The sequence below is a fragment of the Trichechus manatus genome, unplaced genomic scaffold, assembly GCF_000243295.1.
Source record: "Trichechus manatus latirostris isolate Lorelei unplaced genomic scaffold, TriManLat1.0 scaffold00030, whole genome shotgun sequence".
Taxonomy (NCBI): Eukaryota; Metazoa; Chordata; class Mammalia; order Sirenia; family Trichechidae; genus Trichechus; species Trichechus manatus.
The window spans coordinates 18,800,960-18,816,462 of NW_004443966.1; the positions used below are offsets into that span (position 1 = coordinate 18,800,960).

A 15,503-nucleotide genomic window follows, 5' to 3' on the forward strand; every position below is an offset into this window, starting at 1 on the left:
CGAGTCCATTCCAACTCATAGCAATCCTATAGGACAGAGCAGAACTGCCCCATAGAGTTTCCAAGGAGCGCCTGGTGGATTCGAACTGCCGACCTTTTGGTTAGCCGCTGTAGCACTTAACCATTATGCCACCAGGCCCAAATGCCTACTCTACATCTCCACCAGGTCAGCCTGTGTCAGTGCCAACAAAGCCCCTTCTATATGGGGGGCTCAAGGAGGAAGGTCTCACCCCTGCTTGCCCAGAGCCCCCAGTCCAGCTGGGGACGTAAGTCATACCCAGGAAAAAGACTTGGGAACATGTATCTAGAAACCCACAGCAGAGGATGATACACAGGGCACAGTGGGGAGTGCAGGTGAGGGGCTGAGGCCAGGCTCTAAGTTCTCCCAGGGAGATGCTTCCGTGGGACTGGACAGCACTGTTGGCTGTGGCCACAGAGCGCGTGGCCACAAGCAAGTTACATCTCTTCTCCCATCCCTGGCTCATTCAGGTGCCAGGAATTCTGCTTGAGGATTTCCCTGGCCATGGATGGTACTAGTCTCAAGCATCTCTGTAAGTATCCTGAATACAGTCCCACTGGCTAAAGGGCTCCCCAGGATGGGGCTGTGTTGCCCATCACAAGGGGCTCCAAAGAAGGAGGTCAGCAACACTCTCCCCATCTAATGTGGGACAACCTTCCTTTCTCCTCTCCCTTCAAGCCCTGAGAGCTCCCAGTCCCTGGTTTCTGTTATTCCCAAAACACACAAATGGACACTGAAAGCGATGGAGTTTGGATCATATGTCCCTCTGTCTCCATGCCCATCTCCACCCGGACATGCCCAAATCTGTCTCTTCCCAGCTCAGTAACTGGGGTCACCATTCATGCAGTTGAGCAACAAAAATCCAAAAGCCACTCTCAATTCGCCTATCCTCTCATCCCCTCCCGATATCCAATCCATCACCTAGTCCTTTGCCTTCACTTCCTAAGCATGTGTCTCAAATTCATCTACGTCACTTCAATCCCAATATTGTTGCTGTTGTTGGCTGCCATCGAGGTGGCCTCTGACTCATAATAACCACAGGATGCTGTCCTGTCCTGCGCCATCCCCATGATCAGTTGCAGATTGGACCAGTGTGATCCATAGAGTTTTCACTGGCTGATTTTTAGAAGTAGATTGGCAGGCCTTTCTTCCTAGTTTGTCTTAGTGTGGAAGCTCTGTTGAACCCGTTAAGCAATTAGAGCAACGCGCAAGCTTCCACTGACAGACGGGTGGTAGATGCATATGAGGTGCATTGGCTGGGAAGAGAAGCAGGTCTTCCACATGGAAGGTGAGAATTTTACCACTGAACCACCACTGCCTTCATCCCAATATTATCCTACTCTCAACAACCCAAGATGATTGCCCCAACCTCCTAGGGTTTCCCGCCCCTCTAATCCATTCTCAGCCAAGCAGTTTATGTCTTCTAGAGGCATAAATCAGATCATGTCACCTCGTTACTTTAAACCTTCCAATGACTTCCCATTGTACCTAAGAGTACAATTCAACTGTCTCATGTGGCCCTCAGTGTCCTGGACCCTGACTACCTGCCCAGCCTAGCTCCACCACTCCCCTCTCAGTCCCCACCTCCAGCCACACTGGCCTCTGTCAAGTCCTTGAATGGCCCAAGCCAGTTCTTGGCCTGGGGACTTCGTATTGGACTTGTTATTCCATCTACCTGCCATGTCCTTCCTCCAGCTCCTTCTCATCATCACATCTCAGCTCAAATGCCACTTCCATGGAGAAGGCTTGGGGACTCTGCTGTGTAAAGTAATCAGTGCCCCTCCCTCTCTCACCATGATTTATTTCCTTTGTGGACTTATCACTATCTAACATGTCATTTATCTACTTGTATACCGTATTTTTACACAAATAACATGCGCCTTCTACATTTGTTTGCCAACTGTGCCCTCCCTCAGCGATGCAAATCGTAAGGACTGTTATGCCAATTTTTTTCACACTCTGCTGTAAAAAGATTAGCATAGTGTGCTTACAAAAACACCTCGTTGGGGGAGGGCATGGTTGGCAAACAAACTGAAGGCACATGTTATTTGCATAAAAATATAGTATTGCTCCATCCACCACCCATCTGTCAGTCTGTTGCACTGTGCTGGCTTGCGTGTTGCTGTGATGCTGGAAGCTATGCCATGGTATTTCAAATACCAGTAGGGTTACCCATGGTGGACAGGTTTCAGTGGAGCTTCCAGGCTAAGACAGACTAGGAAGAAAGGCCTGGTGATCTACTTCAGAAAACTAGCCAGTGAAAACCTTATGGATAGCCTAATATTGTTTTTAGAGCTTCTGCTCTACCTCTTACTTCAATGAGTAGTGTCTGGGGTCTTAAAAACTTGCCAGTGGTCATCCAAGATGAATAATTGGTCTTTATTCCCCTAGAGCAACAGAGGAAAAAGGAGATCCAGGAATCAGAGAAGGGAATGGACTGCAGGTCTAATTGTCTCCATGAACCTCCTTTGCCATGAGACCGGAAGAAATGGATGATGGCTGGTTACCATCACTAAATGTTTTGATCAAGGACCCAATAGATGGGTCTTGATCAAAAAAACGAGGAAAAAATGCAGTATAGAACTTCAAATTTTTATTGGAAACCAGACTTACTGGAGACATTGAGACTGGAGGAACACCCAAAGCACGGTCTGGAAACAATTTTTAAGCCCTGAACTGAAACTATCCCATGAAGTCATCTTTAAACTAAACAACAATTTAACACATTTAATAAAGAATGTTCACCTTGAGCATTGCTCTCTTTTAAAGAATTATCTGTATGAGATTAAGTGGGCAACAGTAACTCTAACACACAGAACAGAACTGCAAGGGGCAGAAAGTCTAAGGTAATGGTAGTGAAACAATGTGGGTAGAGATAGGGAGACGGGTGACACAATGTGAAATATGTAATCATTGTCAATGAACTAAGCAGACATGTAAAAATTGTTGAATGCGTATATATGTTTTGTTGCAAACATTTTCACCAAGAATTTAAATGATGGAAAAAAGAAACCCTGTGGATGACCACAGAACATTGTCGGAATCGCTTGCTATGGACACGACGTCAGGAGGGATCAATTGCTGGAGGAGGACATCTTGTTTGGTGAAGTGAAGGGCCGGTGAGGGCGAGGAAGACCCTCAGTGAGATGGAGTTTCACAAACGCCACAAGAATGGATTCAAACATGACGGCAGTCGTGAGGAAACGCAGGACCAGGCGAAATTTCGTTCTATTGTAAGGTCGCCATGAGTTGGAGCGGACTCGAGGGCAGCTATCTCTATCTGTATTGCTCTATGAGGACAGGGGTCTTTTGTGTATTTTTCACTTCTGTATCCCTAGTGCTTAGCAGGGGAAGGCACTAGAGAGATTTTTGAATTGCCTGAATAAATGCATGCATGTCTAAATGAACAAATGGTACTCTGAGCAAAAGGAAGCCTCAGGTGACTTCCAGAAAGTGTCCCAGACTGCCACAGCCCACAGTAATTGCTCCTTTCTACAAATCACTCTGGGTCTTAAAGACAGAAGCATCAAGGTTGGCACATTTGTATGCAAAGTCTTGTTTTCTTTTTGTTTCACCTATGTTTTTCTTTGTAAGTAATTTGCTGCCAAGATAAGGTCCTTGTCTAATTTGGCTTTCATCATGACCTCAGCAATGACCATGGCACGGAGCATGTGGTGGGGACTCAGGAACTGAGAAGCACTTAATGACGAAGGTGAAGGTGACGATGACAGTGATGGGGATGGTGGTGATAGGAATGCCACTAATCTATACAAAGAAATTACAAAAGGCACCCACTCTGGGCAGATGCAGCCTACGGGAACCTGCCTTTGTCTTTGTGGGAAGAAAAAACGTGCCTTTTTCCTCCAGGTGGACACAGGCTTCTGTATCCTACGGAGAGCATGGGGTGGTGAGGCCTGGTAGTGAAGGTGGTGAAGGATGCAGATGTTGGACTGTGCTGTTGTTGTGATGGGCTGAGGGTAGCAGTAGTGATGTTGAGATGGTGGGTGTTCCATGGTGGTGGGGTGAGGGTGGCAGTAGTGACGTTGAGATGGTGGGTGTTCCATGGTGGTGGGGTGAGGGTGGCAGTAGTGACGTTGGGATGGTGGGAGTGTTCCATGGTGGTGGGGTGAAGGTGGCAGTAGTGATGTTGGGATGGTAGGAGTGTTCCATGGTGGTGGGGTGAAGGTGGCAGTGGTGATATTGGGATGGTGGGGGTGTTCCATGGTGGCGGGCTAAGGGTGGAGCTGGTGACGTTGGGTTGGAATGCTGGGAGTGTTCCATGGTGGTAGTGTGAGGGTGCCGATGGTGATGTTGGGATGGTGGGAGTGTTCCACGGCCATGGGCTGAGGGTGGCGATGGTGATGTTGGGTTGGGATGGTGGGAGTGTTCCATGGTGGTGGGGTGAGGGTGGCAATAGTGATGCTGAGATGGTGAGAATGTTCCACAGTGGTGGGGTGAAGGTGGCAGTAGTGATGTTGGGATGGTGGGGGTGTTCCATGGTGGTGGGGTGAGGGTGGCAATAGTGATGCTGAGATGGTGAGAATGTTCCATGGTGGTGGGGTGAAGGTGGCAGTAGTGATGTTGGGATGGTGTTGGTGTTCCATGGTGGTGGGATGAGGGTGGCAGTAGTGATGTTGGAATGGCAGGAGTGTCTGGTGGGGGGGGGGCAAAGGTGATGGTGAAGGGTATTGTGGATGGTTCTCAGATACTGCAAAACCAAAGGTACCAACATGGCAAAGTCTGAACTTCCTACAAAGACCTGGGAAGCCACATCCATTCAGGCTAGGAGGGGACACTAGATTGTGAGGATATTCACCTCACCCCAACTACTTGACAGCCTGGGACCTGGTTGCTGAGGGCAAGGATGGACGTTGCTGGGAGAGGCTGCTAAACACTTGTGTGTTCTCACTGTGGGCTGGGGCCGCAGGTCTCCTGCCAGTCAGCTGCACTGGGTTAATATTTGTCTTGCTTTTATACTTCATTAAAACCCCCTTTTATGATGCTGGTTACGACTGTGAGGGTTGAGTGCCTCCATTTCCAGGGCCACTGCGAGCCTCGCTGGGCAGGCAGCCTCGGCAGCTGGCTCTCTGTGACCTGCACGGTGCTCAGGGGAAGCCCTGCTCCCACTCCTTCCACAGTCCCTCAACATCAGTGCAAGGACACAGCACTGAGTAATCCGCTTGGGCATCTGATTGCTCTGAGCCTCAGTTTCCTCATCTGTGGAATGGGTCAATAACTGCTGGCGCATAGCAGGTACTCAGCACGTGTTGGTTCCTTTCCTTCCCTCTCTTTTCCAGCCCTCAAAATAAAGAGAGGATTTCTCAGTTTGAGGAGAGACCAGAGACTTGGGGCCAGGCTACTTGGAGTTTCTACCAAGGCCTTTTCTTGGGGCCTGGTTGGTTTCCCTCCTGGGTACTTGTTTTTTCCTCAGGGAAGAACAAACTTCCATCTACGTTCAGGAGCAAGCGTCCTTACAGAGCAGAGCAATCCCAGGCCTGAGAGAGTGGTTGGTGCACATGCATCCGGGGAACAGTCTGGATGCTGCCGGACTGAGGGTCGTGCTGGGGAGGGTCATGTTGGGTCCCTTCCTGGGCCAGTAGAGAAGGCTACCCCTGCCCCCCAGGACCACTCCTTGTGTTGTCCCCACTTCCCAAAGATGCCAAACGCTGGATCCTCAGAGAGAAGGAGAAATTGAGGCCCAGATGGGGAGGGGACTCATCAGAGGCTGCACAGCCCCCATGCCTGGCCTCCTGCCTCTAGCCCACCTTCCGCTGCTCCAAGCTGCCAAGGGAGCAAAGAGGCTTCTGGGATGCTGGCTGGAGCGCTGGGCCCTGCAGGCGAACACCTGAAGGGGGGCAACCCGCAGTTTCTAACAATAGCCTCTGTGCCTATAACAAGCTCGCACCTCAGAGGGAGGGAAGAGGCTGGGCTGGGAGAGGCTTGGGAGGGAGGACACTGACCTAGATCGCCCAGGATGGAGCAGAGGCTGGAGTCCTCCAAGATGGCAGCCTTCACCTACCCCAGCCCACCTTCCACTACACCTTCCCCTGACTCCGAAGACCTGCCACTAACACTTAGGGAATCTCCTATTAGGGGGATAGACTGAGCTGGAGGAGACAGAGTCAGGGCCTGGGGGATCAAGAGCCTACCATCTCTGCAGCTTTGCCAGGGAGGCTTGGGCAAGCTTTCCCCTCTCTGGGAGGCAGACTCCCAGTCCCCACCTGGGCTTCCTCCTGTTGGCCTTGTCAGCTCCAAAAAAGTTCTCAGGATCAGCTGACTGATTCTGTCCAAGGGAGACTGGAGCGGAGCCCCAGGGAGCCACAGCCTCAGAGAACATCAGCACACGCCTGACAGTTGGAGAAACCGAGGCCCAAAGAAGGAAAGAGATTCACATAGGGAGGCAGAGGAGAGACAAGGTGGGCGAGGCTTTCTCTACTAAATACTCCCCTCCTCAGGTCTCTGGGGGACCTGGGGCCTCAAAGTATCTTCCTACTGCTTCTCCCAGGCCTGGATGAATCTGCGAGGCTAGCAGAAGCTCCAGGGTGAGGGCGGGCCAGTAAGGGTCTGGAGACAGTTACCCTGGTACCAGCTTGGAAACCCCAACCCAATCCCAGGGGTCCAGAAGGAGCCCTTGGCTGGGCTGTGTGCCCGGCAGAAACCAACGCAAAGCAATTTCCTCCCCAGATGGTAGGAGAGATAAGGGTGAGTGTGGAGGGGGCGGGGAGTCATCCATCTGGCCTCTTGGGAGCTCTCTTCCTGCCCACGAGACTGGGTAGCGATGCCCAGTCAGAGCCTTCCCTGAGGCCTCCTGTGGCCTCCGCCTGCCCCAGGGAAAGGCCAGCCCTGAGCCTGCCTGACCAGTTCTGGGTAGTCCAGAGGGGACAGGAGCCCTGGGCCTCAGCTCCCAGTGCAAGGAGAGCTTAGCTCCTGGCCCAGGGCCCACCCTGGCCAGTCACCCAGTCATGGCAACTCTGCCCACTCCCACAGCCGAACACCACAGTCCCCAGAGCCCAGGCCTCTGATGGCAACATGGTTGGCCCCAGGGAGGCTGGGCCCTGGAGACATGAGCCTCTGCCAGGCCACTTCTCTGCTGTTAATGACAGTCTAGAGTGGGTTCTATACAGACAGAAGGTCGGGGTCTCTTGGGGACTGAGGGAACCAAGTTGGTCGTGCATCCCCATCTGGGACAGAACCAGGAGACAAATCTGTCAGGAAATTCTGGGAAATATGCCAGCATCCCTCCTCCACACTCAGAGTGCACACAGGCACTGTCCCCTCTCAGCCCCTGGGCTTCAGACCCACGTGCTAACATCTCTCTGCACCTAGATGTCCCACCAATAAAAACCAAACCAGTTGGCATCGAGTCAACCCCGACTCATGGCGACCCCATGTGTGTCAGAGTAGAACTGTACTCCATAAGGTTTTCAAGGGCTGAATTTTTCAGAAGTAGATTGCCTATAACCTCTGGGTGGACTTGAACCTCTAACCTTTTGAGCATGTTAACCATCTGCACCACCCAGATGTCCCACAGGTTCCTCAAAGTCAACCTGTCAAACAGAACTCCTCACCCAACCCTTCGACCCATCCACTGCCTGCCTTCCCAATCTCAGCTGGGAGTCATCGCCATCCCCTTTGGACCCCAGGGCCCCCACACAGGACAGAGCACAGGGTGAGTATCCAGTGAGGGCCTGCTGGACTAAACCAAGTTCAGTCACTCACAGCAGTGGTCGGGGGGCACCTCGGCCAATAGATGGAAAGAGAATAACATCACGGTCATTCTCCCTTCAGGTTATCTGAGGAAGCAGGAAATTCATGGAATGAGGAATCAGAGAGGCTACCTCAAATATCCTGCTTTAGGGAAGTTGATCCTTCTGGCCCTCAGTTTCTTCATCTGACAAATGAGGATAATAAATCCTGCCCTGTTTACCTTGCTAGATAGGTGTGAGGAACCAATGAAATAATGGGTCGAAATAATCAAGAAAAGTAAACACATTGTAAAAGTATGTTCTTGCTGTCGTTAGCTGCCCTCAAGTCAGCCCATAACTCACGGTGGCCCCACGCACAACGGAACAACTCGCTGCCTGGTCCTGTGCCATCCCCATGATTGATTGGTGATCGGACCATTGTGATTCATAGGGTTTTCACTGACTGATTTTTGGAAGCAGATTGCCAGGTCTTTCTTCCTAGTCTATCTTAGTCTGGAAGCTTTGCTGAAACCTTTCAGCATCACAGCAATATGCAAGCCTCACTGACAGACAGGTGGTGGCCGCGCATGAGGTGTACTGGCCAGGAATCAAACTTGGGTCTCCCTCCTGGAAGGTGAGAATTCTACCGTTATGAAGACAATTGAGTGGGAAGAGGCATTTAAATGGCTCTCCTCCATCAGGCTTTGTGCTAAGGGCTTAACAAAGCCTCACTTAAATCTCACAAGGACCTGATGAGGGAGGTACTTTTACCCATTTTGCCAATAATGAGACTGAGGTTCAGAGAGGCAATGTGACACCAAGGTCACACACCTAGGCACCGTAGACCTGGGATTATAACTCATGTGTCAAATGTAACAGTCTGTCTCCAAAGCCTGTGAGCATCCTGCTATGGCAGGCAGGGACTGCCAGGCTGCTGGGAGCCAAGAGTGCTGACTGGGTCCTGTCCCAGCTCTGCCAGAGGCCCGCCACGTGACCTGGGGCAAGTCATTGCCCCTCTGTCAGCAGGAACAATGCAAATTTTCCAAGCCAAATAGAATTTCTGCCACGAAGTGATTCTGCAAAGCTGGTGTCGTCACTTCTCCTGCGGCACACATGCTCCTGATGTCTCTGGCCTGAATCTGCCCCAACCATCAGTTGTGGGTGCTGTGCGCCGGCGCCTGGGCTGCTGCTGGAGGGGGTGGGCGGGGGGCTTCACATCCTGAGCATGGGGATTTCTGTCCAATCAAGCAGGGATCCTGGAGACCAGGCGACCAGCAGTGCAGAAGCAGGACATGGTGGGAAAATCACCCCGGAGTAGCTTCCCCAGGCCACAGCCTGCTCGGTATCCCAGAGTGGGCCCGCAGAGCACACCTCCCCCTACCCGGGTACCGTTAGGCTGGCCTGGCCTGCTGCTGCCGCTAAAAGGCATAAGCAGGTGGATGGCAGACACAGACCCAAACCGAAGCAAGGACACCCTGCTTTTTTTCCTCTCTTCCTCCTGCAGACTGCATTCTGCCATGGACGAGTTCTGTTTGTCCCAAACAGTGTTGGCCCACCCAGTTCTTCTGCAGTGCTTTGTTTAGTTTCTGCAGTCAGCGCTCTGCCCAGAGCCCCTTGGACCCCTTTGAGGGTTTTGTGCACTGGGCCCCAGGCTGGCGTGTGCTCTGACTTCCAGCAGCCAGCACCAGCGGCTCTTTGTCAGTGGCCTGTCCCAGGCTGCTGGAAGCTGCTCTGCCTGCTAGCATGGAGGGCTGGAAGAGCCCTTAACCAATGAGTGTCGTTGTTAGCTGCCATCGAGTTGGCCCCTGACTCATGGAGACCCCATGCAGAATGGGATTGGACCCATAGGGCTGTGATCCATAGGGTTTTCATTGGCTGATTTTTGGACCACTAGGCATTTCTTCCTAGTCCATCTTAGTCTAGAAGCTCCGCTGAAGCCTGTTCAGCATCACAGCAACATTCAAGCTTCCAGTGACAGATGGGTGGTTGCTGTGCATGAGGTGCATTGGCCAGGAATTGAACTTGGGTCTCCTGTACGGAAGGTGAGAATTCTACCACTGAAACACTGAGTAAGGGGATATAAAAATTCCAACTCCTTTGCCCTCATGGGGACAACTCTGGGGTGTGACCTACACTGTCTCCACAGCTCCCCTATGGGGCTGAGCCAAAGTCACCCTCCCTCCGTGGGGCTGTGGTGGATGTCCCAGCCTTGCTGGGCTTCCTTCCTTTCCCTGCTCCTGTTCTCCACTCCTTTACCAGATGGCCCTGGAAACACTTCCCAAAAAAATAACTTCCATGCAAATTCTTGTCTCAGGGTCTGCTCCAGAACAACTCAATCTAGGATAGTTGCCAACGAGATTTCTGCTTCTCCTGATAAGTCTGTAGATCTAGCAACCTTGGACCCGTTCCCAGTCGGCAATAATGGGCTAGAGCTGAGCAAGGGCTGCCCAGTATAGACAGAAGATGTGTTCTCCAGTTTGCCCCAGTCCACCACACCCCCTATTGTACCCTAGCTGGTCCTTTTCACCAATTCGCATTGCCTGCAGGCTTATGAGTTCTTAACCCTATAATATACTGCAGTGGTTAACAGTGCAGGCTCTGGGATCAGTCGGCTTAAGTTCACATTTTAGGTCTGCCAATTACCAGTTGTGTGATCTTATATAAATCACTTAATGTTTCTGTCTTTCAATTTCTTCATGTGAAAATTGAGTACCTACATGTACCTAGGAGCCCTGGTGGCGAAGTGGTTAAGAGCTCGGCTGCTTGAATCACCAGCTGCTCCTTGGAAACCCTAAGAGACAGTTCTCCTTTGTCCTACAGGGTCACTATGAGTTGGAATCGACTCTATGGCAACGAGTTTTTTTCTTTTTAATGGTTGTTGAGAGAATTAAATGGGGTACTGTGTATAAATTGCCTTGTACCATATCTAGCACATGGTTAGAGGTCATAAAATTACTAATATTTGTCCCTCGGAGCAGGTGTGCCTGCTACAATCTGACAGCCCATATCCAACAATATCTGAGTTACCTGCCATCCCCCCACTTCCCCTGTGGAGAAAAATACTTCTTCCCGCAAGAAGGTTTGGGTAGTTTGGGTGGGTCTGACCACTTACCTCCTCCCACTGATGAATGTATCGAATAAGGCGTGAAAGACGCAAGAGGCGCAGGAGGCTGAGGATCTTGGTGAAGCGGACGATGCGTAGGGCCCGGGCAGTCTTATAGACCTCTGAGTCAATGCGTGTCTCCACAATGAGGAAGATGTAGTCCACGGGGATGGAGGAGATGAAATCCACCACGAACCAGCTTTTAAGGTACTTCATCTTAATCCGCTGTGGGTCCAGGATGATCTCCGTGTTGTCCTCCACCACGATCCCTGTGCGGAAGTTGAGGACCAAGTCGATGAGGAAGAATGTGTCCGACACCACATTGAAGACAATCCAGGGCGTGGTGTTCTCATCCTTGAAGAAGGTGATGCCAACAGGAATGATGATCAGGTTTCCCACCATCAGGAGCAGCATGGTCAGGTCCCAGTAAAATCTGCCCAGAGACACAGGGGATCAGTTGCCAGCGGATCAGGATCATGAGTTACAGAGTTAGAGAGAAAGCTCCAAGGGAGACCAAATGCGAGAGAAAAGGCTCAGGAGCTTCTAAGACACTCAGCGAGATTTAGCACATGGGTACAAGGGCAAGATTTGGAGACTGGAAAGTACAAGGGGAAAGACACAGCAAGAGGCTCTTCACCCACTGATACCTCTGCCCTGCTATCCCACAAGCCCCTCTGTGATGAGCCTTCTACTCCCATCCCCAGCCCCCATGAGAGTCAGGCTGAAAAGCAAACCAAGCAACGACATCCCAAGAGAAGTGACAGGCTGTTTTAGCTATAGGAGCAGCTTGCCCCACACACTCCTAAGCTCAGGCCAGGCTTCTCCATCCTCCTGGAAGGTCTGAGGCCCGAGACAGGCTGTCAGGCAGACACACCACACACTGTGGCCAGAGAACAGGGACGGTCCAGACATACAGCAGGTGCCTGGGAGGCAGGAGGCCCAGGCTTCAGCCCCAGCTCTGTCACTGACATGCTGTGTGATATTAGGCACGTGTCCTCATTTCTCTGGGCCGCAGTTTCCCCACTGAACAATGAGGGGTGGAGCCCCAACATACAGACCTATCATTCTGATCTGGCTTCTCTCACACTGGCTCCTTGGGGTCTCCCCTTTTGTCCATCTCCCTAGAGAGATTTACAATCTAACAGGGGGATAGGGTAGGGGCACGGGAAGGCACAGATATCATCAAAGACAGGAAGTGTTAATGCAGGAATTGCAGGCATCAGTGAGGTACCTACCACTCAATGCAATGGAGTAAGACTAGCCCAGAGCTTCTAGCATCATTTCTCCTCAGGCCTCAAACCACCTGCAAGTCCATCCCGACGGGCAGGAGTGCAGGTCCTCAGGATAGACCCTCTAAGAGGCTGAGCCATGTGAGGAGGTACAAAGCCAATTCACTAGGTCTTTGTTGGGTTGGCTCCCACCTGGCCCAGCAGGGGCACTTCTGGAGTGTGGAAACAGCACAGCAAGGCACAGTTCTTGCATCTAGAAGGTGTGGCCAACAATTCCCAGGGACCCTGCCCATATACTAGCCACTCCAGTGCCAGCCCCAGGACCAAGGGCCGGCCCTGCAGAGCTGTTTCCCTCTGCTATTAACTTAGATGATTACACAAAGCAGATAAAGGTTAAGTTGGGCAAGAATCATCATGTCTTCTCCTAAGAGAAATAACCTTCCAGCCATCTTTCATTCTCTACTGCAGGGAAGCCAGGAGGAAGTGCGAGAGGAGACAAGCTTTCCTTAGTCTTTGGAGGGTCCCACCTCAAATCTAAAGCTCCCCCTGCCTAATGAATTCCAGGTTTGTAAAAAAAAAGTACTTCATGACAAATTGTTTTCTTTGTCAGTACACCTCAAAATGGTGTTAGGAGTCAAGGAGAGGGCAGGGCCTGCTTCACTGAAAGCGGGCAGCGGGCAGCTGTCCCACATCACACAGCTCCAGGAAGGGCAGCCTCCACAAAGGAAGCTCCCTGCTGCTCCTTTGAAAGCCAAGCCCTTCGGGGCTTCAAGACAGGGGCTAAGGCATCTCATCCTAAGACTGGTGCTAGGAGGTGAACTTCACTCCTTCCCTATCCCCACAGCCCACTGCCGCTTCTCCAGCCCTTATACCCCTGTGCCAGCTGGGTGAACCCACCCTAAGTCCTGACAGCCCTCCCAGACCACTTCCCAAAGCACAGAACATCGTGCTAGGGAGTCGTGGGCCCCTGGAGGATGGTTTCAGCTCCTTCGGGGAGCTCTGGAGCTGGGTACACTCTCCACCAAGCCTCATGCACATCACTCAAAGACAGCTGTGTACACTCATCAGCTGCCACACACAGGTATCCCCACTCACACACCCAGTGTGCAAACACCCCTTTACACACACTGCTGTCATTCCTTTTCATTTAATCTCTTGGGGAAAACAAAACTAAACTAAAAAACTGTGGCATAGAGAGGCCACTGAGGGCCATGTGGCCTTCTGTACATAAAGCTAATAATACATCCGGGCTGGAGGAGTTTCTAAAATTAACAGAGCAAGCGCAAGGTGGCTAGGAATGCTGACTCGGGCAGGCCAGGCACTCTGGCGGGTTTCTCCGCTCTCCCCAGCTCTAGTTCCCTCAATTACAGACCAAATTTGAGACAGTAATTAACAGGAGAATGTTTGTATTTACTGGTCTTCATAAAACCAAATTACATGAGGCAGAAACACCCATTTCCTTGCATTCTGACTGTTTCAATCATAACTTTTTGGATGCTCAGGGATACTTCTGGGTCTGGTCGGGGCTTGGGTTGGAATACCAGAGCATTCATCCCCACAGATCATGGATCCTGGAGTATCATGGAGCTGCTGGAAAGGCAGTGTAATCCGTGGCAAGAAGCACGGGCTCCACAGCCCAGCTTGGGTTTGATTCCTCGCTCCGGCGTTTCCTCATAGGTCACTCAACCTCTCCATGCCTCAGTTTCCTCATCTGCTCAGTGAGGATAATAACAGGACTTACGGAGCAGGATTGTTATAAGAATTAAAGAAACTGTTACTTGTAATGTGTTTTGACCTATGCCACCACCCATCTGTCAGTTCGTTGTACTGTGCTGGCTTGAGTATTGCTGTGATGCTGGAAGCTATGCCACTGGTATTTCAAATACAGCAAGGTCACCCATGGTGGACAGGTTTCAGCAGAGCTTCCAGACTGCAACCCATTAGGAAGAAAGGCCTCGTGTTCTATTTCTGAAAATTAGCCAGTAAAAACCCTATGGATCACAACAGAATACTGCCCAATATAATGCTGGAAGATGAGTCCCCTAGGTTGCAAGGCACTCAAAATACACAGTGGCTGCCACAACGGACTCAAGCATACCAATGATCGTGAAGATGGGGCAGGACTGGGCAACATTTTGTTCTGTTGCACATGGGAGGGCCATGAGTAGGACCCAACTCAATGGTAACGAACAACAACCTGGCAGGATTGTTACAAAAATTAAATAAATTATTATTTGTAATGTGCTTTGACCTATGCCTCGCTATATTATCAAATGAATAAATAAATAATTCAAGTCAAAAATTCAAGAATTGAATTATTGAATCAGGTCAGTAATTCAAGAACAAATTCATAGGGAAGAGGTGAGGGAGGAGGAGGACTGAAACTTCCAGGGAAAAACCAAAGCAAAGCATCTATTGGGGTGGGGGTAGAGGGGACCCTATAATGGACCCAGGAGGGCGAGTGGAAGGAAGACAGGATGACAATATTTCCTGTTCAATCAGACAACAGAACCTATTTACCTCGGCAGACAGATGCCCTGACCTGAGGAAACCCATGGTCCAGTTGGAGGACAGGGTTAGATAAAAGACAGCTTGGGCAGTGACGTAAGATCAGCCCAAGCATTTGAGAAAGGTGGGCTCCCGTGGCCTAGAAGAGCAGGGCCAGAAAGTGTTCATTGAGGAGGTGAGAGGAGTTGGGCTTTGGGAGCTGCCCTTGACCTCATGGGCTACACTTCCTTACTCTTTGCCAGACGGTTGCACAGATCTCTGAAAGCACAGCTGCGCCAGAGCGGAAAAAAAAACTGGTGTTCAGCACCACGGACAGCACCTGCTGCGTCAGCCAGCCCCATTCTGCTGGTCCAAGCTAGGGGACGTTGGCAACAGCCTCTCCACTGGCATCCTCAGCCCCTGGCCCCTCTCCACGCCCACCCTGGTGGTCAGGGCATCTCCACTGATTCCTTACCGTTCTGGGCGTTTTCACTTGGGGCTCCCTGGTGATTGAAAAATTTCATTCAGAAAGACCCGTCCACATTTATCGAGCACTTACTTTGGGTTCTCCATGCAGTGTTTCATTTAAATCCTCCCACCAGCCCTGAGGTGGCGGCTACTATCTATATTTTATAGATTGTACCACTGAGGCTCAGAAAGGAGAAGTATCTGCCCCAAACCACACAGCTAGTGAGGGGCAGATCCAAGATTCAGAGAGGTCTGCGGAACAACAGGGTCTGATCTCGAGGTTTCAGGTACCTCAGTAGAATGTGGGGAAGCTGATGAGCCCTTCTGGCACCTTTAAATCAAAGCTGGGGAGGTAGTCTACCACAGCAGGGGCAGCTCCCCTGCCCCACAGACAAGAGAGGAGAAGAGAGAGTTGCAATGAGGCATCAAGGGAACCCATCCTCCTGATGCCAGGGCCTTCTGAGGCACTTCCTGAGTTGGGAGAGTCACAGAGCTTTCAGGGTGTTAAAAGCA

General features: G+C 51.1%; 1 protein-coding gene across 1 annotated transcript in view; it reads right to left on the reverse strand.

The window, feature by feature from the left end:
- The window catches only part of HCN4 (hyperpolarization activated cyclic nucleotide gated potassium channel 4), a 50,292-nt gene that overhangs the window by 12,343 nt on the left and 22,446 nt on the right, over positions 1-15,503 (reverse strand). Inside the window, exon 3 of the mRNA XM_004374812.1 lies at positions 10,816-11,239. Coding sequence (XP_004374869.1) covers positions 10,816-11,239 — 424 coding nt within the window. The remainder of the gene's footprint in view (positions 1-10,815; positions 11,240-15,503) is intronic.